The sequence below is a fragment of the Pinus tabuliformis genome, chromosome 4_2 (assembly GCF_031772625.1).
Source record: "Pinus tabuliformis cultivar Carrire ecotype Pingquan chromosome 4_2, CPIR1, whole genome shotgun sequence".
Lineage (NCBI taxonomy): Eukaryota > Viridiplantae > Streptophyta > Pinopsida > Pinales > Pinaceae > Pinus > Pinus tabuliformis.
Window position 1 is genome coordinate 302,859,783 of NC_142304.1, and position 27,243 is coordinate 302,887,025.

Genomic DNA, 27,243 nt, shown 5'->3' on the forward strand with positions numbered 1-27,243 from the left:
TGACTCCTTTCTCCTTCGCTTGGGAGAGCCTCTTCTTCGCTTTAGTGGGAGGCCTTATAGGCCTAAGTTTCTATAGCCCAAACAAAGATAAATATGCAACTGTGATATTGCTGCTGTAGTGACCATAGACAACCCTCCTTTCCTCACACGTGTGACTGTAATCTACCCTTAGAACAACCCTTTACACTTCGGTTTTGTCTCGTCCTTCGCCGCTGCACTAGATGGTATTTATGCTCGTCTTTCTTCACCCTTTTCTTAGCTTCTTATCTCGTTGATTTCAGAGGCTTGATTGCTTGTTGTTGGAGGAGTGGACAACACCTATATATAGAGGATTGCCCCTCCTTTAGGCCGACTTGAGGCCAACCTGAGGACTTAAGGCCGACTTGACTTTTCCACTTTGTTTTTTCTTCTTTGGTGATGTCGTTGCATGGAGAGGACATGTGACTTTGCTTGGAGGGATATCTTTGACTCTAATACATAAATATACATGGTGTAACATGCCCTTAACAACATTTTCTTTTGATTGTTTGACTTACCTGTAGCACTTTGACATGTGCTAGACCTATTTCAATGAGCAAGAAACTCATTGATAAATATAACAAAAATAATATTTCTTTTCTTGTATAAATACAAATATCAAAATTACATTTATGAAGATCAAACCTAGTTACACTTTCTTCAACACTCCCTCTTAGCTAGGGAGGTATTCATAGATCATTGCAATTGTTGAAGTTTCTAAGTCTACTTAGTTAGAAGCCATCCATGCACTTTATCTGATTTATTCCTACCTATTTGTTATTTTACTTAACAAGTTATTTACAATGTAAATACTGAAAATGAACACTAGTGCATGCTCAACATATTACAGATCAATAACTAAAGGAAACAAAAACAATCACACCATATGAAAACATTACTTTTGGACCAATGTCCTCGGAAAAACCCAATGTGGGAAAACTGGTGTAGCTATCTGAGGGTTTTCTTATTAAGCAATATTAGAGTACAATCTGGGTGCCGAAACTGGCCTACCCAATAGAGAATTTCCTTGGTAGTAATACCTCTTAGCTTGAGACAAATCTCTTGGCTGAAACCCCGGATAATCCTTATGGTACCTCCTCAGCACCAATCTGCCCCGGAAACCCCAACGTCAGCCTTTTTTGGACTATGTCACCCCTCTTTGCCCAACGCTGGCCCTGCTTCACCCCGAATGGGTCCGCGTCAGCCTTTGGAGGCCCTGCATTAGCCCTCTGGCCCTCTGCGTCAGCAACGCTGGCCTCTCTGAGGCTCTGCGTAGCTCTCAACTACCTCTGCGTGGCCTTGCATGAGCTCTGGCTGCTACTGCGTCACTCTCGCTGGCTACTCTGCTGCTCTCCCGACACTATCTCTACCTCTCTGTCTCTCTGTACTCAATGCCCCTCAGCTGCAACTCCTGATCACTAATTCTATCTCTCTTAGCAAACCCCGCTCTAGAGAATAGAATGATTGATCACTCTGGTGTATTCTCCAAGTGACCCTCAAGCCCCCTCTTATACTTTTCTTGTTGACATATCAACAGCCAAGATTAAGTCCCTAATCAACGGCTAAGATTAGATCTGGCTTGATCCATGTCTTTTGGACCATTCTAACATAGTTTCATATTAATTCACATTAATATTTTAATTTCACTAAGTTTAGACTCAGGGACTCCATTAAAAATATTAATTATTTTGATATCTCCTGAACTGTTTAGAATCTGCCCAAACCCTTTCTGGGTATTAGAGATCTCATGTGCCCCAACCTCTCCACCAAATTTCGTGGTTAGAGCACATCCAATGCTACCCCAAATCAACACTCCCTCTTAGCGACGATTGTGCTCTAACAATACTCCTCACCAATGTTTTAAAACTCCGACTTCGGCTCGGTATCGACTCGGCCGGTTTGATTTCAGTGATTCAGTTGTTGTAAAAAATACATTAAATATTTTTTTTTTTTTTATAAAAAACATAATTTTAAAGATTTTCATTCATGTTTCCAAACATAGAGCTTTAGAATATAGAGATAAGACAACATATGATCAAAGTAGGCTCATGAATATGTCCATTATATCAAAATGGCACCCAGTGCAATGTCCAATACAAAGTTCATACTTAGCCACCAATGCCAAGATTCTTTTTTGCGTCAGCCTAAGGACAATCACTAGACTACAACAACAATAATACCAATTCTCTGCCCTTAATGAAGTCTCAAAACCTTTGATTTAATTATGGTCAAGCTCCAAAAAAATAAGAGGTAAATATGTATTAATTTGTTATATACCTAGGGGGGATAGGCCCATTACCTTATTACTAACTACTTGTGGTCCCTTACATGATATGGGTTAACCACCTTATTTATTACTATGGCCCATCCCATTATTACATTATTACCTTGGGTACCTCCCTTGGTACCCACATTATCCCCCCTAGGTATATAACATTATTAGTCCCTTGCCAAAACGCTTGCCTTTTTAAAAACATTGTATGGCTCAATGCATTGTTTCAGTTTTCTAACTCATGCCACTAGGATAACTATACTTCGGCCTTGTAATTTTCAAAACTTTATCATAGTGATAGATTACTTTAGGGCTATAAATATGCAATAAACAACAACCCAATCATTGATATGTAGGTGGCAAAACAACTTTTGACAAATGTGCTTCAGGCTTTTTGTCAAAGAGCCGAGCCGATCGAGTTATTACCGAGCCGGTCGAGTCATTACTGAGTCGGCCAAGTTGTTACCGAGTCGACCGAATCAATGGTTGGCTCGGTAACAACCAGGCCAACCGTTCCGTTTCGGCCACCGAGCCGACCTAGCCAGGCATTGACTCAGTTTGACTTTGCTGAGTCGGAGTCGACTCAGCTGTTTTTTAAAACAATGCTCCTCATTGAGTATTACTTTGATCATCCGACATCGTTCCCTGTGCTGATGCTAGGCCTGCTGCCAACCATCCTCTGCACTGATGTATCTTGTATTGCTGCCCATGGTTCTGACACTGCCACTGTTGCATCTGTACAACAACTCCCTCTGCATCCGTGCTGCTGTTGGTCCTTTCTCCCAGCACTGCATTCACATTGCACCTCCTCTCATCATGTTGCATTATGCTGCCCATTGCTGCATTGCAACTCAGTTACTGAGAAGTAAGTAACTGATCTTCCAATCTGACCTCCCTGTTGGGCTAGAGACCCTCCTGATGCTGAAGCTCCTTCTGCCGCTGACAAGTGCTCCCTCTTTGACCTCTGTGCTGCTGCAACAACTCCCTGCATCTTGCACCATTGCACACCTCTCTATGCCATCCTGCACTGGTGCAACACTCCTGTGCCTCTCGCACTGCTGCAGCCTGCTAGCCTCGCGCTGTCTCGGGACTCCTGCACTATAGCTCTCTCTGCCGCTTCATCCACATCCATCTCTACCCACATTAGCCAGTCTTGCTACTCCTCTTCGAGGCTCCTGTAGCAAGGTCTAATCCAAGAGGCTGGGTACCTAGAGGATCCTGCCCCTCATCGACTGTAGTCCGCTTGACTACAGCTCGATGTCTCCCCACTTCCGCTCAAGTGGCGCATGTGCACTCATGGCACAGTCATCGTCTGTCAAATCTTCCTTCTTTGCCCTTGCTGGCGCTGCCTTAGTCTTAGAAGACTCTCCCTTACTCTTCTTCCTTAGACACTGGGTCGCATAATGGCCCTACTCCCCACAGTGGAAGCAATTGATCTTGGAGAGATCCTTCTTCCAGTTTTCCTGCTTTCCCTCAGATGCTAGGGCAACATCTTCCTCCTGTTTGACTTTGATCCCCTTGCTACTGCTACCCGTCTTCGATTGGTATCTGATCTCTTCCTGGCGAAGCGCTGCCCACATCTCGTCCCAAGGTGGGAGAGTTCCTCTGCCCAGTATACTCTGGACAAACACCTCCCAGTCTTCTGAGACAACATTCAGGGCTGTCCTCACCATCTACTCCTGATCCTGTCGATTCTATAGCAGTCCTCCGAGGAAGGAGTCAACCGTTTGACCCTTCTTCATCTTATACGGCCTCATCTGGTTCTCAAGCAACATTCTTCTCTGCACAGAAGTATGCTGGTAGAGGTTCTTAAGAGCTTCCCACATCTCAATTGTTGTTTCCTTCTCGGCTATATGTGGTACCACATGATCCTTGAACCCATCAAGGATAATGCACTTGGCCCTCACCATCGCCTCCTCGTACTTGTCGTTATCATTGGGGTTGACTGGGATAGCTATTACCTTCAAGGCAAAGTTCTTGACACGATTTCTGTCAAGTACGGATAAGATTCTGGCCCTCCAGACTGCGGAGTTCGATGCTTCATCCAGTCTATCCTGGTCTCTTACTCCGTGTAGTGCCATGATGCTCTTCTACTTCTCTCCTGGAAGTTTTCTGTTCGACTCCTCCGAGTCTCTACTTCCCGTTTGGAAGTTCTCTTTTGGACTCCCTCTGAGTCCCGATTTCCCTCTTGAAAATCCTTTTGCCGCTGTCGAGATGCCCTCTACTCTGATCGTCTTGTGCAATTGCACCACTAATCTGGGTTCCTCGGCTAGAAACCCTCAGAAACAACTCCCTCCTCTTGGCCTTGCTCTGTCAAGTATTGTTTTGACTATAGTACCTGACGAACTCCACTTTGCAATATCCCCACAGCGTTCTAAACCCCAACAACCTGAAGGTGAGAGCTCCTAGGCTCTGCGCAATCCCAGCACCAGCAGCTCGACCTCCTTAGCCAACTGCGTCAGCCTTCCCAGTTTTTGCGTGGCTCTACTGGAGGCTCCCTTTGCCTTCCTTAGCCTCTGTGCTGCCTCTTCCCGGCTCATCCTTGATGACGTAGGCACTGCGTCACCCTTCCTTGTTGCTGCTCCGCTAGAAACAACTTATGTCACATCGAGACAACTATTTTCTGCTGCTATTTCTCTGCTTTGCTGATGTCCTTAGTCCTCCTATGATCTGCCATCACGCTCTGATACCATGTTGAAGTTTCTAAGTCTACTTAGTTAGAAACCCTCCATGCACTTTATCTGATTTATTCCTACCTACTTGTTATTTTACTTAACAAGTTATTTACAATAAAAATACTGAAAATAAACACTAGTGCATGCTCAACATATTACAGATCAACAACTAAAGGAAACAGAAACAATCACACCATATGACACCATTATTTTTGGATCAATGTCCCCGGAAAAACCCAATGTGGGAAAATCAGTGCAGCTATCTGAGGGTTTTCTTATTAAGCAATATCAGAGTATAATTTGGGTGCCGAAACTGGCCTACCCAACAGAGAATTTCCTTGGCAGTAATACCTCTCAGTTTGAGACAAATCTCCTGGTTGAAACCTCGGATAATCCTTCTGGTAGCTCCTTAACACCAATCTGCTCCAGAAACCCCAATGTCAGCCTTTTCCAGTCTGCCTCAGCCCCTCTCTGCCCAGCGCTAGCCCTGCATCACCCTGGATGGGTCTGCGTAAGCCTTAGGAGGCCTTACGTTAGCCTTTGGGCCCTCTGCGTCAGCAACACTGGCCTCTTTGAGGCTTTGCGCAGCGACCAGCTGCCTTTGCATGAGCTCTGGCTACTACTGCGTCACTCTCGCCGGCTACTGCACTGCTCTCCCGGCACTATCTCTTCCTCTCTGTCTCTCTGATCACTAATTCTATCTCTCTTAGCAAACCCCGCTCTAGAGAATAGAATGACTAATCACTCTGGTGTATTCTCCAAGTGACCCTCAAGCCCCCTCTTATACTTTTCTTGCTGACATATCAATGGGCGAGATTAAGTCCCTAATCAACGACTAAGATTAGATCTGGCTTGATCCATGTATTTTGGACCATTCTAACACAGTTTCATATTAGTCCACATTAATATTTTAATTTCCCTAAGTTTAGACTTAGGGACTCCATTAAAAATATTAATTATTTTAATATCTCCTGAACTGTTTAGAATTTGCCCAAACCCTTTCTGGGTATTGGAGAACTCATGTGCCCCAACCTCTCCACCAAATTTCGTGGCTAGAGCACATACGATGCTACCCCAAATCAACAACAATGTGTTTGGCTATTTTTCAATCTTGAAGAATTCACATAAGAGAAACCGGATTGGCAATCCATCTGTTATAGCATCATAATAACCAACATTGTTTCTATCAAGGCCTTGACTAACAACTCTATCTCTCATAAGATCATAGCACAATGTTGGCGAGACCAATGGCTTATAGACACATTAATCATTGTATATCAAGGTACATACCCACCCGCCTGTTCACTGAGTATGACCTTCTAGGACTATTCTTGTCTTGGGTTCCCAACCCTCAAAGAATATCGTCTCTCTTGCCTACTCTTATCTTGGATGCCCTACACATCCTCAAAGAGTATCGGATGCCAGATGATTACCCAATCCTTCCATTCTTTCTTCCCAAGTGAAGACAAGAATGTTGTGTCTATCTCTTCCTCTTAATTGAGGAAGACATGCCCAAGTTTCCTCTGACCATAATATTGATCAAGCTCCTTTGTAATTGGGAACTTGTTAGAACTCCCTCTTAGCTAGAGACGTGTCCATTTATCAACAAATTATTCTTTGTGGGTCCTTCAACTGCTTGATCTCCTTTTTTTTGATTTCATGAAGTCTTTGTTTGAACTTCTTCTTGGTAGGGCACTGACGATCGATCACTTTCCTTCCTAGCTTGTCATGTCATTACTTCCTTCGTGGAAAGTGGCCTTCTTGATATATGTTAGGTTCTTTCGTCATCTAGCTACTCCTTTGTCATCTGACTATGCTTCGGAATATTTATCACATAGATGCTTAGTTGTACTTGCTTGTTCCCATACTTCGATTTAGTAGCCCTTCATGACTTCATCTTGATATTGCTTCAACATCAAATAGTGCTTGGATGGCTTCTTCATCATGACATCTTTGTAGAGTTGAATCAATTATTTGCACCTTAATATCTCCAAGGCCTTCATAGGTGTCAAGGGTCCTTTGATCTTTTTCTTCCTTTGTCAGAGTTTTCATGCCTTCTTTCGGGAGATGTCTTTAATGGATCTTGTCAGATAGTGATTCTTTGTGACCATGGTGTTCTTCACATGCTTGATCTCTTTCTTCATTTGCTTCTTGGATTGATTAGTCAACCACTTTATACTCCTTATGGGAGCACTTCTTCATGTTGACCTTCTTTGTATTGTAGTGCATGCTTTCGAGCATGTCATTGGTGAAAAAGATCCTTTTATGCTTGATCATGTTTTAGAACTATTCCCATGACTCAATAATATATATGATGATATGACTTAAAATTTGATGTATACATACCTCATCTTGATCCTTATTTGATGGTTGTTCTTGATTGGTGTAGCCTTTCTTGCTTCATCGACATGACTTAAACTTTGATGTATACATACCTCATTTTGATCCTGCTTTGATCATCTTGGCTTCATTTGATGGTTGTTCTTGATTGTTGTAGCCTTTCTTGCTTCATCTTTTCTTGCCTGCATATCATCCTTTGTTGAATCCCATGAATGGGACTCCCAATGAGACATCTGCTCTTATTTATGAACCTTCTTTTGAAGATTCTATTAGAGGATCTTGAAGACCCTTATCCTGCAAATGTTTCTTCCTTTTGTTGATAGAGGCCTTCTAAGATTCTTAGTTATGATCAATTAATCTTTCATTGTGTATGAGGTCCTATAATAGGTATGCTCCTTCTATATGAATATCTTGAGCTATATCTACACCATGCTCCTATATTCTAGAAGATGCTACTTAACCATGCATTCTATCCTATCTCTATATGCTCCTATGCTACTCAAAACTTTGAAAGAAGACATATGTAAAGAAGTTGATTTAGTCATAGTAGAGATCTGGAGGATATTCCTTCTTTTGCTTCTTGTCTTCTTCTTTCACTTCTTGAGTTAAGTGAGCTTCTTCCCTTTTTCTCTTGTTGTTGTTGTCCTTCTTAAGTTTGGTACAATCCCTTTTGTAGTGTCCATATTCTTGACAGCGAAAGCATTGGACTTTGGATATATCTCTGTTGCTTGTTCTTCATGGACCAAATTTGCCAAATTTTCCTTTTCTCTTGGCCATGGTAGCAAATGCTTGCTCCTTTGATCCCACATCATCCGTTGCTTTGAGTATAGTCTCCTCAATTTTGCATAGAGACCGTAGTTCACTTAGTGGGGTGGCTTCCTTCTTGGCATATATGCTTGATGTGAACTTGCCCCAATCCTCAGGTAGAGCATTGAGTACTACAATTGTCATTTCTTTGTCAGACATGACTTCTCTTAGTTCTTGAAGTTGATCTCTCATTTCAGAGATCTTCATGAAGTAGGGAGCTATTCCTTCCTTTGATATCTTCATCTTGTACAACTCATTACGTAGAGATATCACTTCTCCCACTGTGCTTACCGAGAATAGATCTATTAGTTTATCATTGATTTCTTTTGATGTTTCAAATTTGGAGACATAAGGAATGAGAGAGTCCTTGATGGATTCTATTCGAATCCTTTGAGCTCTTGTCTCATCCTTATTGTAGTTGGCTAAGGCTTGAGTTTGTTCCTTAGCAGGGATAGTGGTATTCCCTTTGATGAGGTATAGAAGTTCATTCTTCTTGACAATTAAATCAATCCTCTTCTTCCATGCAAGGAAGTTAGTAGTCCCAACTAATTTGTTGCTTTCCTTGCAAAAAGACATTGATCTATGTTCAGAAGGGGACATATATATGTACTTGATAGAGTTTGTGATGTAGTAGTCTTGCTTTCTTCTTGAAGACTTGATGGCTTGCCTTCTTGGATCTTGATGATCTTCAAATTGCTTCCTTCAAATAGACTTGCTTGATGATGAGATATGCTTGGAGAGTGAGGCTTGACTTGTAGTGCTTTTTCCTTTGTAGATGATGTAATTTGGTGTAGACCCTTCTTTGGATGGATCTTCTTGTAGGTGCCTTTATATGAAAGGCTTCTCTTCTTGCTTAGTAGTCTTCCTTGATGGATAGTAGATAGTAGACCTTTCTTGTTCTTGATGAATTTGAGACTTCTTGGCTTGATGCTTCAACCTTGTAGATGTTCTTGAGATGTCTTTCCTTGATGAGTCACCTTATGAGTGTTCTTGAGATGCCCTTTCCTTGATGTGTCACCTTAGCTTTGATACCATGTTGAAGAATCTAGGACAATTAGATATAGTAGGATTCTTCTATACTTGATAAAAATTTGTGAAGTTCAATTTAACTTGTTAGCTTGATCTTCTTCTCTTATTATTATTGTATGTGTGTTTGCTTCATCAAACTGCTACAAAAACACAAGAAACAAGAACACAAGATATTGGCTCTCTACCAGGGAAAAACCTCTCTCTCTTAGAGAAGAAAACTCTTTATTTCTCTTATTGAAGCTTTTTATTAATCAATGCCAAACCCTAGACCTTTGACAAGAATATACTCCAAGAACAAGTCAAGTCCTTCCTTCTTCTGGCACTTTGTTTCTCGGCACTTCGTCCTCCTTCTTCCGGCACTAAGTTCCCTGACACTTCTTCCTTCTTCCTTTGGCAACTGGTGATAGACCTTGTTTATGTGAGATCTAGAAGATATACTTATCTTTGATACTTAGTGAGACCTTCCTTCTCTTGTCCAACCGAGCTTCTTCTTGATGTGTAGTTGCAGACTTGATATGACAGCACTGCAGCCCTAGTTTCTCACACCTGTGGGAAGTTTCCTTGTATATTTGAATCCTTTTTCCTTTGCTTGGGAGAGCCTCTTCTTCACTCTAGTGGGAGGCTTTATAGGCCTAAGTTTCTAGCCCAAACAAAGATAAATATAAAACTGTGATATTGCTGCTGTAGTGCCCACAGACAGTCCTCGTTTCCTCACACGCGTGACTGTAATCTACCCTTAGAACAGCCCTTTACACTTCAGTTTTGTCTCCTCCTCCTTTGCTGCATTAGAGGCTCCTCATGCTCATCTTTCTTCACCCTTTTCTTGGCTTCTTATCTCGCTGATTTCAGAGGCTTGATTGCTTGTTGTTGAAGGAGTGGACAGCCTCTATATATAGAAGACTGCCCCTCCTTTAGGCCGATTTGTGGCTGACTTGACTTTTCCACTTCGTTTTTCCTTCTTTCGTGATGTCGTTGCATGGAGAGGGCTTGTGACTTTGCTTGGAGGGATATCTTTGACTCTAATACATAAATATACATGGTGTAACATGCCCTGAAGGGTCTTCAATATTTTCTTTTGATTTTTTGACTTACCTACAACACTTTGACATGTTCTAGACCTATTTCAATGAGCAAGAAACTCATTGATAAATATAACAAAAATAATATTTATTTTCTTGTATAAATACAAATATCAAAATTACATTTATGAAGACCGAACGCAGTTACACTTTCTTCAACAGTTGATATGGCTAATGTTTTGGCTAAGGTGAATGTACAAGTCCCTCTTTTGAAAATGGAAAAGCTTCCATCACAAAGGAGGCAAATTAGGAAGGCTTTCAACTTTGAAGAAGAGCTTGAGGATCCCCCAGTGATCTTGCAAAACATGTATTTTGATAAGAAAAATGGAGGGCAAGCCAATCTCAATGGCAATTGCTCTCAACATATATAAAGAATACATGTATGCATTTTTTTTTTTTGTTGATTGTGATTTAAAGGGGGTCCCATTTGTGTGTGCATAATGTTGCCTTGATTTGAGCACAACTGATAATATTCTCATACAAAATGAATCTAGGTAGCTATCAAGATTATTGTTAGAGTTTATATTTAACATAATAACTAGCTGTAGCCAGTTGGGACTCATTGAGGCAATTGACTTGAGGTACTTGGCACACTCAACATACTTGTACTTGTCATACCCCATGACTGAAAAAAAATGTGAAAGAGTTCATTTTTAATGTAGAGAGAATTACTCAGAACTTTGATGATTATGGATTTGGGATACTCAATATTCTTGGCTAGTACTCAACAATATTCACGAGTATGCTGAGTATAGACAAATCAGTACCTGGTTGATGCAATTATGGAGCATATTTGACATACATGCGAGTATGAGAACTTTTGAATGGGCATCCTAAGAAAAGTGGCATACTTAGAATATGTATAGATCTTAACGATTGGATGTTGTAACAAAGAAAGATCCCTTTCCCATGCTATTTGTAGATTCATTAGTAGAGGTGGTTGTTGGGCTTGAAATCTATTCCTTTCAACTTTTCTTGGGCTATTAGTAGATTAACATATTACTAAAGGAAGAGTTGTAGACCATTTCTCTCAAAGGATATGGACCTGGTGAATATTGCAAATATGTCAAGCATAAGATCATGTTGGGCAGACCAAAGTAATTTCAGAATGAAACAAGTAATTCTTTTATTCTTGGCACAAAGTAGTAGATATTTGATTTGAAGATTATAGGAGAAGTGCTAATACAATTTTTTGCAGAAATGGAGGGAAAATACAATTTTGTTGTGTTAAGTTGACCAAGCTGTGACCAATAAAATGTATGGGTGGTGATACAGTCAACAGTAGTTTGGCTGTTTTGCCACATGCTGACCTATGTTGGTTGGGTGATGCCATGATGACTTAAACATCCTGAAATGCGATTTTTTTGGAAAAATAATTTTATTGGAAGTTAAGAAAAAAGAAATTTCATGGGAGAGAACAAAAGAAAAGTACAAAGTGGATCCATGTTGGAGATTTATTGGCAGCTTTCATGTAAACGAAAAATATATAAAAGGGAAAAGTTTAGCTGCTATGAAAGTTTCTTGCATGCAAAGCAAGCGGCAAGAGATCAAGTGCAAGAACACCACTAACACAGCATTAGAGAAGGACCTTTCTTTGAAAGGAGGAAACATTAGAGGAGGAGGAGATTGGCTCTTTTCATGCCTATCACCAGCCCCCTTGAGAAGACCATTGTAAACACGGCTACTTGGCATACTTGTTGAGCTTCCAAGTACTACGATTTCTGCTGTACGTACTATTACTATTGATATCTCTTTTTTTGTTTCCTCTTCATCTGTTGAGGATTTATACTTGTCTTTGTAGTTGAGGAGGATACTTAATATTTGAAAGCTTGGTATAGATGTTAGGTACAAATTGCATTTTTTCATTTTAATGCTGATTGTAAATAAGAAGGGGATTAATATATAATGCTGTTATATATTAAATTATGTCATAATGTACTTACATAATGAAGTGATCAATTGCAAGAATATTGCTCATGTTGTGTTCGCCTAAATCGCTAGCCATAGTTAGCCTATATGGGCATGTAGGAGACACAAGTGTTGATCATTCTCCTCGAGTCTTACTGTGGGTATGTAGTCCTCTTGTTAAGACTACAATTATATTATCCTTTGTGCAGTCTTGTAATAATAATAATAATATACTCCATTTTTCATTTATTTGTGATTGTGTCTATTTGAGTGCTTTTTGTTAGATTTGTTTGGGTATCTTGTCATGTCTCCATTTTTATTCTTCTTATAGTACAGTGAGGGTGGATTTCCAGGGCAAGAGATGGCCAACTCAGTGGAGCAGGTTTATGTCATCAGGGGTCCTGATGGAGTTTTGAGAAGTTTTTATGGGATTTGAGGAGTTTTTATGGGATTTGATGGCATTCGCTTGGCATATTCCATCATCTGCATAGTTTGCCTTTCATTCCGTCGCATTCCAACAACTTTTAGAAATCAGCATTATTATTGGACATAACTTAATTAATTATGCTCAAGGTGGCATTCCGGGGAGATTAATTGATGGAACACCTCAGTGTAATAGCCCATTGGAACCGGAAGGAGAAGATCTATAGGATGGGATGCTGAGAAGAGACTTCCAGTGGCCGAAGAAAGTATAGAGAAAGTATGGTGGGCGATTTGCCATTTTCCTTAGTTAAAAATAACATTCACTAGTCATTTAATTAAGGAAAATAATTAATTGGAGAAAAAAGGTCAAAAGTGACTTAAGTGAAATAAAATAATATTAAAGGTCACTTAAGATAAAGTCAATGGAGGAGCTTCTAGAATAATAATAAAATAAGATGCTTCTAGAGGCTTGGAGATCTATCCATCAGATCTATAAAAGGGGGGGATGAGATCATTTGAAGACATCGGGGATTTGAGTATTGTTTTTGTGGAGAGGTTTGAGAACGCAGTTCTCTACTTCAGCAGTAGCCCCAGGACGGAAACCCTCGGGTGATTTAGTGAGAGTGGGTGAGCACCCATCTCTTCCTTTGGTGGATCCATTCAGGGTTCACAGGTTGCAGTGATTTGGTTTTCAGTTTGTTTTGGGAGACCCAATGTGGCATTATTGTAGATCTGTTGAGGCCAGCTATCTCAGCTATTTTGTCATTGCAGCATGTAAAACCCCAATTTATATATTATAATAAAGCTGAGATTGTTTCTGCTTACCATGTTATGGAATTGCATGCATTTTATCTGTTATATTTTACATGGCAATCTTCTGTTTATAAGTAGAAATCTTATGTGAAGGGGTTGTTCCAAATTTTCTTCGTTTGGGACATTACATATCTCCTACTTTTTCTGTTCTCTTCATGTGATTCTGAGGTTTGTAACTTAAGGAAGTCGTTTGAACATAGTGCAGTTAGACATTTCATTTTTCTAGATATTTTTTTAGCATCGAACTCCTTTACATATAATTTTAACTGAGGCAAACTCAAACTATTTTACATTGATTCTTGAAATGAGTAGTTTAAGTTTCAAGGACTTAAAGAGGACAAGCCTTGCTGGGTGATGACAATTGTTTCTTTTGTAATATTTTCATCCAGAGTTATGTTTTTTTGAAGTAAAACTCCAAAATATTTCTGGGAATTGGTGAGATAATATTGTCCTTTGTCGATAAGCTTCAGGGAATGGGGTTATTAGGTTTTTGCCCTACATTGAACTGGGGTTTACATGTGGGTGTGATTGCAAAGTTGTCATATCCAATTTTATTCTTCTCATTAAGCAGGTTGGAATTAATTTGGTGTTCTGATGCTTGCTCATTTCCTTGCCTGAATAAAAAATGGAACAGCTCTTTTTTATCTCATGTCAATGTTGATGTTTCATCTTTTGAAATAATTCAACAATCAGTAACATGAGGGACAATGGAAAAGAAAATTCTTTTTACAAATGTGAATGAACATTTTGGAAAGCAGCAATGGTTTAGTAATGTTCTCTGTTGGTTTAGTTTATAATAGTTTTATGATCTTGATGTTCACTCTCCACAATCTAGTCTATGGTTTCTTAGTAATTCATAAATTCTTGAGTTTGATGTTTATAATTGCATCTATAGGTCCAAAATTGCAAAGTATTTGGATCAAATGTCATAACCACAGGCATTCTGTTAGTATTTTACCAGTTGGTAGTCAATTTATGCTTTACGTTATATCTGCAGGTTTGCAATTCTGTTTTCTAACACTTCTACGTCTTTCCCACAGGAAAGGCCAGCAGGTGTGAGGCAGAAGTTGAGTGAAATCAATTGTTTAGATGAAATGGCTGATATGGAAGCTTCTCTTTTACGTGCAAGGAGAGAAGCTTCACTTGCAGAGGGTATTTCATGGGGTTTGAGGGAGGATGCAGTTGCTGATGACATAGAGGTTCTCATTTTAAGTGCTGATAATTTACTACTCTATGCACACAGCGAGTGTAATTTTTCACTTCAATTTCATGACACTGATATTTTGTTTCTTTCACACTGAATAAGCTTTTAATTTTTTTGTAGGAAGAGGAAGAGGAGGTGACGTGGCAAACATACAAAGGTCAGCTGACTGAGAAGCAGGGTAAAACTCGAGATAAAATTATCAAGCGGAATGAAAAGGTAATGGATGCAGTCATTTGTAGAAAGCTGGTTTAAGTGATGAATATCAATTTCCAATGCATGTATTTTGAATTGGGATAAGAATTTCAGTTGCATATAAAATGCAGTGGTAGATGGAGGCAGGGATATCTCTTCTCCCTTTCTGCCTCAACTTTTATTTCCAGTTAAAATGTGTATGTTGAATGAGGGCCTTGTGCCTCTAGGGTTTTGCTCTTTTGCCTTACCTTGATCTTGCTAATCTCTCTTTTATTGACATTTGTATCTTTCTTTTGAGTTTTAACATTTTAGTATCTAGGATTGTTCTAGGCACTCCCTTAGTCTATTGACTATTGATTGTAGTCCCTAGTACTGTTGATCATTTCATGGTCATTTGTGGAAATTAATAAAACTATCTCATCTTATAGTGGGAAGTGGTGCAATGTAATCCACAAGTCAGTGAAACTAAGCAATGCCATTAACACTAGAAATAGCTAGCAATTTTTTTCAAGCTAACCTTTGTATTTTGTCAAGTAACCTGAGAGTTTTACATGGAATTTAGTTTGATTCTTTGAATGTTTTCAATTGGTCCAAACTTCAAAGTAGTTTCCCCTTGCACATAAGTCAATCATGACAAGGATTTCAAATTCTAACATATCTTGAAATCGATACTGAATATATCCTAATCAATGACTTAATGCAGTCGAAAGCTTTAGTAACACTAGGCATTGGTCAAACTTTCTCAACCTAAACCTGTGTAGGAAGCTTCATAGTTGTGGGTCACCACAGAGATGTTTGTTCTTCCACCTCTACATCTACTTCTACTTTGAGTACAATATAATATCTGTATGTCTATTAAGGGTTCAACCTCTTAGTTCACCCTCTATTGTTCACTACTTTTAGTTTCATTTGATTTGTGTTTCCTTTCTTCATTACTTAGGAATTCTGTCAACAGTGTGTAAAACACAGGACATGTGCCAAGCACGTGCCTTTGCCATGTATTACTTGTTTAACTATAAAAAACAGTTTTATCTGCTATTTTCTCACTTTTGGTTGTATGGAAAAAGTTGTTACGCCCTCTCATTGTGTAGGTGAAGGGTAAAATTGAGGTTTGAAGGGATCCCAAGTGTTTTCTAAATGTTCTATTTTCTCAAAAGATTGGATCTTGTTCTTTTTTCATGATTTCTGTTACGACCAAAATTCGTACTCACAAGTTAAATATTCCATAACACTTGGAATATGAAGATGTCCATTGAGGATATATATATATATATATATATATATATATATATATGAGAATATGATGATGAGATTGTTACAAATGAGGGTCTGCTTATATACCTAGGTAGGTGTCCCTTCATTAATGGTCATGTCTTTAGAGACATGTCTCTTCTATAATAATCATTAATTAATCATTATTATGATTGTTATATATATATATATATAACATTGCCTTCCTCTTCAGAAAGCTTTGTCCTCAAAGCTTATTGTTGACAAGGTGTATCCTCCATTTCGTGCCTTGTAATCTGGTTGCATCTTTTACGTTTTCTTGGAGTTGTCATCTTTGTTGATACAAGATGATATGATCCTCTGAGTGATAAACATAATTGTTGCGTTGAGAAGGGATTTGGCCCTCCTAAATTGATTTCTTGTGGAACCTTGCAATTATTTGATAGCTGGGATAAATTGTTATTGTAAGACTGGATTATGGTGTCGTCGACGATCTTGGGAACGTAAGTCACTTGTTTCTGGTTTGGGTATGCAGGCTAGTTGAGATGTCTTCTTTTATGATTTGGGTGTCAATAAAGAGTTCTTGTGATTTGATCTCCCTTTAACCCGTTTGTGGCGACTTCTTGGTTTACTAGAGGTATCTGATTTCCTTCAGGTATAAAATTCGGTTGGTAAATTGTGTTGGAAGGAAACTTGGTCGCTGAGATTTAATTGCAGGAGACACAATTAACACTTGTAATAATATGTATTTTATTCAATATTCAGATAATGAGTTACAATCCCTTGGACGATATGCCTAAATAGGTAGTGACTGGTCACGAGGTTGATTGATCATGACTTTTGACCATAAGCCCTTTCATAACTAATATTAATAAGATATTTAATAATTAAAATTTAATATAATATAATTAATTGATTATTTATTTATTTATGAATTAATTATTCATAACATTGCCCCACCCTTAAAAATTGCTTTGTCCTCAAAGCAAGGGTAACGAGGGGTATTGTTGTTGGAACTTCTCAGTTTCCCATGAGGAGTCTTCTTCTGGAAGTTTTTTCCACTTGATCAGGTATTCTCTAATAGTTTTGGAACGTAGTACCTTCTCTCTGGTTGCAAGGATACCTTCAGGTTCTAAGACAATCCTTCCTTCTTCATCGACTTCAGGTATCTCGGTTTGAGCTGATTGGTTTTGACCTAGTACCTTTTTGAGACATGAAACATGGAATACGTTGTGGATTTGATAGTTATCTAGTAGTTTCAATCCATAAGCTACATCATTGATTTTCCTGATTATTTGGAAAGGCCCATAGAACTTCAGAGCTAACTTATTCTTTCCTTGTTGTTTCAAGGATAACTGCTTGTAAGGTTGTAGTCTTACGAAGACCCAATCTCCTCCTTTGAATTCTCGTTCTGAACAGTGTTGGTCAACTTGTTGCTTCATTTGATTTTTGGCAGTTGCTAGGTTTTCCTTTAATATTTGGATAATCTTTTGACTTTCTTCCAAATGGTTCTTCATTGCTTGAACCTTAGTGTCATTTAATGCAAAATCCTTCCATCTCGGGGGTTCATAACCATACAGAGTCTGGAATGGCGTCATTTTGGTTGAGAGTGGTGTTGTCGCGCAAAGTGTCCAAGCAGCGCGACAATGCTCAGAGTAAGGGCTGTCACACTTAATCCTTACTCACTCTGTTTAGACTCTTTCCTAGGCAAGCCAAGGGGGGTAGTCCCTGAGGTAAATGGATGAGAAAGCTTGTGGATCACGGGCTCTAGGAGATTTTAATGATAGACAACTTGATGAATCTCAACGATTAAATCAGATTGATAGATTAAATGCCAACGTAAACAAGACATGACCACAAGATTGAAACAATTATAGACTAGTGCCTTCGATATTTGAATTAACCCTCAATAAAACAAGCTATCCAGAACGATTTTCAATATGTGATGAAAAGTGACAATCATAAATAATCCACAAAAACGCCCAACACTGTATCACGCAAGATATTCCAGATTTAAAGTGATTATCATTAATGATCCAAGATCTAGAAAATTTTCTCCAACAGTCAATATGATTTAACAAATTTATTGCTTGACCATAGAAAAATCATGAAAAATTGCATTTAATGACCAAATGACACTAAGGAACTTTAGGCTGAAAATTTTTAATTATTCCTTAGGAACTTAATTTAATCAAAGGGTTAAAAAATAAAAAAAGATTTAATGGGCCATAGGCCAAATTAAAAATTCTAAAGTTTAAGCAAAAAACCCCTTAATTTTGTTTATTCTTAGTCACAAAATATTTTGAGATTTTCTTATTCTTTTAGAAACTTTTAATGTTTTAAAATTTTTCCAATTTTATATTTTTTTTAAATGTTTTTTGAATTTTTTTAACTTTTTAAATGTTTTTTAAGACTTTTATATTTTTTTAATCAAAATCAAAATGAAATAAAACGAAATCAAAAGAAAACAAAATCAAAGTATCTTTATTTTTATTTTTATTTTTTATAAATTTTTATGACTTTTAATTTTGTAAAAAATAAAAATAAAGATAAAAATAAAGTTTCAAAATATAAAAGAAAAATCAAAAGTCTCTCACACAAAAAAAAAACACAAAAAAAGGTTTTTTATTTTTTATTTTTCTAAATGCTTAGATTTTTATGTTTTAAGATTTTTTAAAATGTTTTAGATTTTTTCATTAAATGACATGAGCTAACCTAACTATATACAAACTAAATGAAATGAAAATCAAATAAACTAACCCTAACACTAAAAAGGAAATATAAACAAACGGAATGAATAAAAATAAAATCGAAAGCATATGTTTTGCAGCTACAAGCTTTGACGGTGGAAGGGAGAAGAACCCGACTGCAAAATGGATGATCGATGGTCGCAGAAGGGAATGCAGGTTTGGACGGAGCTATTGGCCAGCAAGGGAGGTTTGCTAGACGGAGGGAGATAGAGGAATAACGCAGGGGCAAGATGAGACTGCGTGGAGGACGCAGACTGAGGGTTTGGCTAGCACGCAGGAAGGTATGTTGGCAGCGGAACAGAGATGGCGGTACTAGGTAAAGGATGCGAGGAGGCGTTGAAGGTAGCCACGTAGAAGTTGCGTAGATATGGCAACAACCAGCTAAATGCGTTTGCAGGGGAGGAAGGGTGTGTAAGCATGCGTGGAAGGGTTGAGGGTAAGGAAAGTGGAATGGGCAGCTGCATGGGATGAGTTGACAGCGAGGCAGAGACGGAGCTTTGGTAGCATGGAAGGTTCACTTACCAAGCTGAAGCTACACGCAGGTAGAGTGAGAAGCTGGATGGAGGATAGACAAGGTTATGGCAGCGAGGGTTTGTTGCGGATAGTATGCAACAAAAAATCATGGAGGACTGACAGCGATGGAGCGTTGGCAGTGCTAGGCAGCGAGCGTTTTGTAATTTTTTTTTCGAAATTGCACAATAAACCACAAAAACCAGGCAACCAATCAATCTGCAAAATGGTGGCCCAGAACTTCCACTTGAACCTTAATTTTTTTTTTTCCAGAAATCTTAATTAAATTTTTAAAATCGCTTTGCCTCAGATTTCTGAATGAAACCCTCACGAAAATTTCCAGATTTGAAAATAAATTTAAACCCTTGCAAAAAATGATGCTGATGGACCTGCAGAGATACGGATCTTATCCTCCAGGGCCTAGATCTGGACTCTGCACTGCTTTCAGCTTCAGATCTGTCGTTGCAATACAACAAAAAAAAATCCAAACGATATACACAATGACCCAAAAAACACTAAAATCCTGAAAACCAAAGTTAGAAAACTAAAGTTAATTACAGATCTATGCACATAAATGGCAGATCTATCAAATCTAGGGAGTGTGAATCCGACTCCGCTCCCAGATCTGATGATCTGAGGCTCTCAACAGCCAGATCTAGTGATTTAGCACACATTTTTTTCTTTTTGAATTTTAGAGGAGGTACTAAGCTCAAAACCCTTCATGCACCACCCATGAAAAAAATATCTTATGATAAGCCCGGGGTCAAATTTAAACTGGGCTTTTCAGAAAACACGCATTGGGAGTTGGCTGGTTCAACCAAGAACTTCCTCGAATGCCCGATGATCTAATAATCAAGGATTTTCTTGCAAAACTCAATTCAGCGGTCAACATAGAGCGAGAAAATGATAATAAAATTTAGATTTAATAGAGATACCTGATATTATATTCAAAACTTAAATTATCATTCAAACCCCGATGACTGAGCAAGATACTTCTACTCAAATTGCTCTTCAGAAGCTATTATTAATGGAAAAAAAGAAACTACGCATGAAAATAATAAATCTTACAGCATTTCCATGAAGAATAACATCAGCGGAAATTAACCCCAAAGTCTTTCTTTATTGCTCATAAAAAGATTACAAGAGAGAGCTTTTCGCTTAGTACACGATCAAAAGATCGGATGATATTGACTGACAAATGACCTTCCTATTTAAAAATAAATCCTCCAACGGCTAGTTCGAGTGATCTTTGTCAAAGTGATCTCGACCATTGACGAGGATCAAAATTTCTTTTAATCTCATCCGTCGAAATTTTAAATATTGAGGAAATTTCGAATTTTTCAATTAAATGCATTTTAATAAATTCAAAAATTAAAATTTTGCATTTATTTCCTCAGAATTTTAACTTTGACTTAACTCCAGGAACCCAAGGCATAAAATTTAGCAAAATAATCAATTAACCTTAGTCCCTGGACCTGTTAAGATTTAATTTTTTAAAGGATCCATGAATTTTACCTCTGGAAAATTTAAGTTTAACTAGGACCTAGGACCTATGAGGGGATAAATTATTTTTCTAACCCTCAAGACACTTTACATCATGATTTTTACATTTTTACATCTCAAGGAAGAAAACCCATTTGCAAAGGACCCTCACAGACTACCCAGTTCTGCGACACAAATACAATCTAGCAGATCAAGCAATTTGTAATAAAATAACCTAATCAAATAGTTAGGAATATTCCCAAATCACTTTTACATAGAGTCGATCTAGAACACTTGGACTCCCCTAAGATTCTAGTGACAAAATCCATTCCGGCTTTGGGGTAAGGCTAAAGGAAAACTCTGTCGACCATCCGAGAATGGATCGGTGAGACAAAAAACCTTCTGGAATGTAGTTCATTACCAGAAAACTAGGTTTACCTAGGTGATTACATTCACGACACCGATCTGCTGAGATTATTTACATTATACACATGTAGACTAGGTTTACATTATGAGATGATCCTCAGGCTGATGATGATAGCAGGATGGCAGGAACACATCGATCGGGCGTTATCCCTTTTGCGAAAAAGGGGCTGTACTGCTATGGGTTGTTGACACGTAGTGGTCAACATCTGGCTCTACTTGGGGACACATTGCTGCACTGGAGGAATTTGAGAATCCAGAATCTGCATCCACGCAACACACAACAAAACATAAGTAGCATCCATCCAAAAATCATCATGTAACGTTAAGCACAGGAAACATATAAGCTCTTCATTTATTAACTAGTCTAATAACATGAAAAACACAAATCTAACTACAAAATGAAATACTGAAATAATAAGGCATAAGGTTAGAAATACAATACAAAGATGCCCCATGGCATCAGATGTGTTCAATATAGTGCATACTGAGCATTTGCCTGCTTTCAGGCAAATTTGTCGACTACATCTCAGATGTGCCATGTCCAATCCTGCATACAGTAGGACTTTTTCCTATCTGAAAATCACGCTGCTCGCGGACATCTGATGCATGATCCTCAGGCTGATAATGATAGCAGGATGGCAGGAACACATCGATCGGGCGTTATCCCTTTTGCGAAAAAGGGGGTGTACTGCTATGGGTTGTTGACACGTAGTGGTCAACATCTGGCTCTACTTGGGGACACATTGCTGCACTGGAGGAATTTGAGAATCCAAAATCTGCATCCACGCAACACACAACAAAACATAAGTAGCATCCATCCAAAAATCATCATGTAACGTTAAGCACAGGAAACATATAAGCTCTTCATTTATTAACTAGTCTAATAACATGAAAAACACAAATCTAACTACAAAATGAAATACTGAAATAATAAGGCATAAGGTTAGAAATACAATACAAAGATGCCCCATGGCATCAGATGTGTTCAATATAGTGCATACTGAGCATTTGCCCGCTTTCAGGCAAATTTGTCGACTACATCTCAGATGTGCCATGTCCAATCCTGCATACAGTAGGACTTTTTCCTATCTGAAAATCACGCTGCTCGCGGACATCTGATGCATCAAATCACTTTCTCATTCTCTTTCTCTTGGGCTTTTTCTTTGTGGCAGGGTGTATCACTGATGACGTGGAACATTCTGTTTCAAAACTCTCAGATGAAGTATGTAGGGCATGCATGACATGTCTTTCTTCATTCTACATTTGATTCTTACCAATTTCTGTTTTATCTGGGTCACCTTCAATTAGTCACTTTTCAATGGAGCAAATGACCTCCTCATAATAAGATGGAGCTTGTTGCAGCAGATAAGGAGGCTTCTGATCTGTTGACGTTTCCTTGTTCCTTCATCCTCTGACCGATGTTGAAATTTCTGTACCTGTATTGTTATGGCATCCATCTGGTTAGAGTGCTCAACCTTCATAGCATTGACTTCCTTGGCATGGCTTTCCTCCATGGTCAATAACTTATTTTGAAGACATATCTGACTAGCTTCCACATCTTTTATTACTTTTTCATTCTTTGCTTTCATGCCCATTAAACAGTTTTGCATATAGTTTATCTCTTTCTTATGATTTACTTGCATGGTAGCCAACTGATTATTATAATCGAATCCCAAGATGGTCATTTCTTCATCCATAGTTAATAACTTGCTTTGCATAAAAAAAATCTCTCTGCCATGTTTAATTTTCATGATTTCCATTTCCTTATCACGTTTTTCCAGGTGGGTGTATAAAGTTCTCATATCCTTGACGTAATCAGTTACAAATTTTTCTTGATTAAGCTCCATATTTTTTACTAGCCGCATTAGCTCTTCTATAATTTGCTTATCATTTTCCCTTTCATTGTCGACACTAATTTGACAACTTGTCCCTGTTTTTCCACTGTCATGGATTTGATCTGCAACAGTACAAGTGGATGGCACATTCTGATATGGAGAATTGTCTTGAAATCTTTCATCGACAATTGGATCCTTCACAAAATCACTTTCATTATGTTGCATAATTTTAGGGGCACAAGGCGAGCTACCTTGATAACCATATCTATCTTTAAAAGCATTGACGATATCTTGTAAAGAAGTGAAAGAATCTTCAGGACAATTATTAAACCAATTCAAAGCATCACCCTCTAAAGAAAAGGCAAATAGACGCATTTTGACATCTTCATGATCATACTAAGGAGAACTACAATATATACGCATTGTACGAATAAACCTACATAGATGCTTTCTAATAGCGATTGAATCACCACCCGAGAATAAAGACAATTTATGAATGGCCACTTCCGAAATATGATGGAGAACATCAGTAAAGTGACACGAGGTAAACGAATAATCCATGATGAATACTGAGGGACCAAATGGATGATAGAGAGAGACTTCTGCTCAAGAATTATCAAGAGATCCACAAGAAGGGAGCTTCTAGTAGAGATTCTTGTAGAAATGAAAGAAGTGGTGTCGCCACTTGAACATGAATCTAACTCTAGGATCCAAAAGGCAACAAACAACCGGATATAAGGGAGGGCTTCTTGTTTGAGAATTAATAAATGGAAGAAGTGGAGTCGCCACCCAAACAAGAAACGAACCGAAATGTCCAGGTGCTAAAGGTGCAGATGAAACGATTAACGAGATGATGAAAGATAAGGCGATGAAAAGATCAAATGACGCTAGGAAATGCTGTGCCGCTTGACAGGCTAATGAATGGCGGAAAAAATGAGATGATTAAAATGATGTCGAAGAAACTAAGGACATAAAACCTTTGCCCCTGGTGGCAATGCCAAGGGGTGCTGACTTTGCCAGCTCGAATGAGAGATGAGGCAGAGAAAATATGAATGTCGAAGAAATGTCTTTGAAACGCCGAGAATAAAATGGCCCCGGCAGTGGCGCCAAAAAATGTTGGCATTGCCTGTAAAAATGATAAAGATGATATGAGGAGAATGAAGATAAAATGTCGGTGAAGCGCCGAGAATAAAATAACCCCGGCAACAGCGCCAAAAAATGTTGTCGTGCAAAGTGTCCAGGTAGCACGACAACGCTCAGAGTAAGGGTTGTCACTCTTAATCTTTACTCACTCCATTTAGACTCTCCCCTAGGCAAGTCAAGGGGGGTAGTCCCTAAGGTAAATCGATGAGAAAGCTTGTGGATCACAGGCTCTAGGAGATTTTAATGATAGACAACTTGATGCATCTCAACGATTAAATCAGATTGATAGATTAAATGGCAATGTAAACAAGACACGACCACAAGATAGAAACAATTATAGACCAGTGCCTTCGATATTTGAATTAACCCTCAATAAAACAAGTTATCTAGAACGATTTTCAATATGTGAAACGAAAAGTGACAATCATAAATAATCCACAAAAACGCCCAACACTGTATCACGCAAGATATTCCAGATTTAAAGTGATTATTGTTAGTGATCCAAGATCTAGAATTAAGTAATTTTCTCCAACAGTCAATATGATTTAACACATTTATCGCTTGACCATAGAAAAATCATGAAAAATTGCATTTAATGACCAAATGACACTAAGGAACTTTAGGCTGAAATTTTTTAATTATTCCTTAGGAACTTAATTTAATCAAAGGGTTAAAAAATAAAAAAAGATTTAATGGGCCATAGGCCAAATTAAAAATTCTAAAGTTTAATCGAAAAAACCCCTTAATTTTGTTTATTCTCAGCCACAAAATATTTTGAGATTTTCTTAATCTTTTAGAAACTTTTAATGTTTTAAAAATTTTCCAATTTTATATTTTTTTTAAATGTTTTTTTGGATTTTTTAAACTTTTTTAATGTTTTTTAAGACTTTAATATTTTTTAATCAAAATCAAAATGAAATAAAATGAAATCAAAAGAAAACAAAATCGATTTTTATTTTATTTTATTTTATTTTATTTTGATTTATTTATTTATTTTTATAAATTTTTATGACTTTTAATTTTGTAAAAAATAAAAATAAAGTTTCAAAATAAAAAAGCAAAATCAAAAGTCACACAAAAAAAAGGTTTTTTATTTTTATTTTTCTAAATGCTTAGATTTTTAAATTTTTAAGATTTTTAAAAATGTTTTAGATTTTTTCATTAAATGACATAAGCTAACCTAACTATATACAAACTAAATGAAATGAAAATCAAATAAACTAACCCTAACACTGAAAAGGAATATAACAAACGGAATGAATAAAAATAAAATCGAAAACATATGTTTTGTAGCTGCAGGCTTTGATGGTGGAAGGGAGAAGAACTCGACAGTAGAATGGATGATTGATGGCCGCAGAAGGGAATGCAGGTTTGGACGGAGCTATTGGGCAGTGAGGGAGGTTTGCTGGAAAGAGGGAGATAGAGGAATAACGCAGGGGCAGGATGAGACTGCGTGGAGGACACGGACTGAGGGTTTGGCTAGCACGCAGGAAGGTATGTTGGCAGCGGAAGAGAGATGGCAGTATGCATGTAAAGGATGCGAGGAGGTGCTGAAGGTAGCCATGTAGAAGGTGCGTAGATATGGCAGCAGCTAGCTCAATGCGTTTGCAGGGGAGGAAGGGTGTGCAAGCATGCGTGGAAGGGTTGAGGGTAAGGAACGTGGAATGGGCAGCTGCGTGGGACGAGCTGACAACGAGGCAGAGACGAAGCTATGGCAGCGTGGAAGGTTCACTTACCAAGCTGAAGCTACACGTAGACAGAGTGAGAAGTTGGACGGAGAATAGATAGGGTTATGGCAGCGAGAGTTTGTTGCGGATAGTATGCAACAAAAAATCATGGAGGACTGACAGCGATGGATGGCTGGCAGTGCTAGGCAGCGGGGGTTTTGTAATTTTTTTTTTCGAAATTGCACAGTAAACCCCAAAAGCCAAGCAATCAATCAATCTTCAAAATGATGGCCCAGAACTTCCACCTGAACCTTATTTTTTTTTCCAGAAATCTTAATTAAATTTTTAAAATCGCTTCGCCTCAGATTTCTGAATGAAACCCTCACGAAAATTTCCAGATTTGAAAATAATTTAAACCCTTGCAAAAAATTGATGCTTATGGACCTCCAGAGATCCAGATCTTACCCTCCAGGGCCTAGATTTGGACTCTGCACAGCTTTTAGCTTCAGATCTGCAGCTGCAATACAACAAAAAAAACACTCAAACAATATACACAATGAGCGAAAAAACACTAAGACCCTGAAAACCAAAGTTAGAAAACTAAAATTAATTACAGATCTATGTACATAAGTCGCAGATCTATCAGATCTAGGGAGTGTGAGTCCGACTCCGCTCCTAGATCTGATGATCTGAGGCTCTCAACAGCCAGATCTAACGATTTAGCACACAATTTTTTTTTTTTTTTTTTTGAATTTTAGAAGAGGTACTAAGCTCAAAACCCTTCATGCATCACCCATAAAAAAAGAAATATCTTATGATAAGCCCGGGATCAAATTCAAACTGGGTTCTTCAGAAAACACGAATCGAGAGTTGGCTGGTTCAGCCGAGAACTTCCCTGAACGCCCAATGATCTAATAATCAAGGATTTTCCTGCAAAACTCAATTTAGCTGTCAACATAGAGCGAGAAAACGATAATAAAATTCAGATTTAATAGAGATACCTGCTATTATATTCAAAACTTAAATTATCATTCAAACTCCAATGACTGAGAAAGATACTTGTACTCAAATCGCTCTTCAGAAGCTATTATTAATGGAAAAAAAGAAACTACGCATGAAAATAATACATCTTACAACATTTCAACGAAGAGTAACACCAACATAAATTAACCCCAAAGTCTTTCTTTATTGCTCATAAAAAGATTACAAGAGAGAGCTTTTCGCTTAGTACGCGATTAAAATATTGGATGATATTGACTGACAAATGACCTCCTATGTAAAGATAAATCCTCCAACAGCTAGTTCGAGTGATCCTTCTCAAAGTGATCTCGACCGTTGATGAGGATCAAAATTTCTTTTAATTTCATCCGTCGAAATTTTAAATATTGAGGAAATTTCGAATTTTTCAATTAAATGCATTTTAATAAATTCAAAAATAAA

General features: G+C 38.1%; 1 protein-coding gene across 1 annotated transcript in view; it reads left to right on the forward strand.

Moving 5' to 3' along the window:
- Window positions 1-27,243, forward strand: part of LOC149169188 (SMAD/FHA domain-containing protein) — a 432,141-nt gene that overhangs the window by 206,100 nt on the left and 198,798 nt on the right. Inside the window, 2 exon segments of the mRNA XM_089428601.1 lie at window positions 14,405-14,563; window positions 14,689-14,784. Of these exon segments, the coding sequence (XP_089284727.1) occupies window positions 14,405-14,563; window positions 14,689-14,784 (255 nt within the window).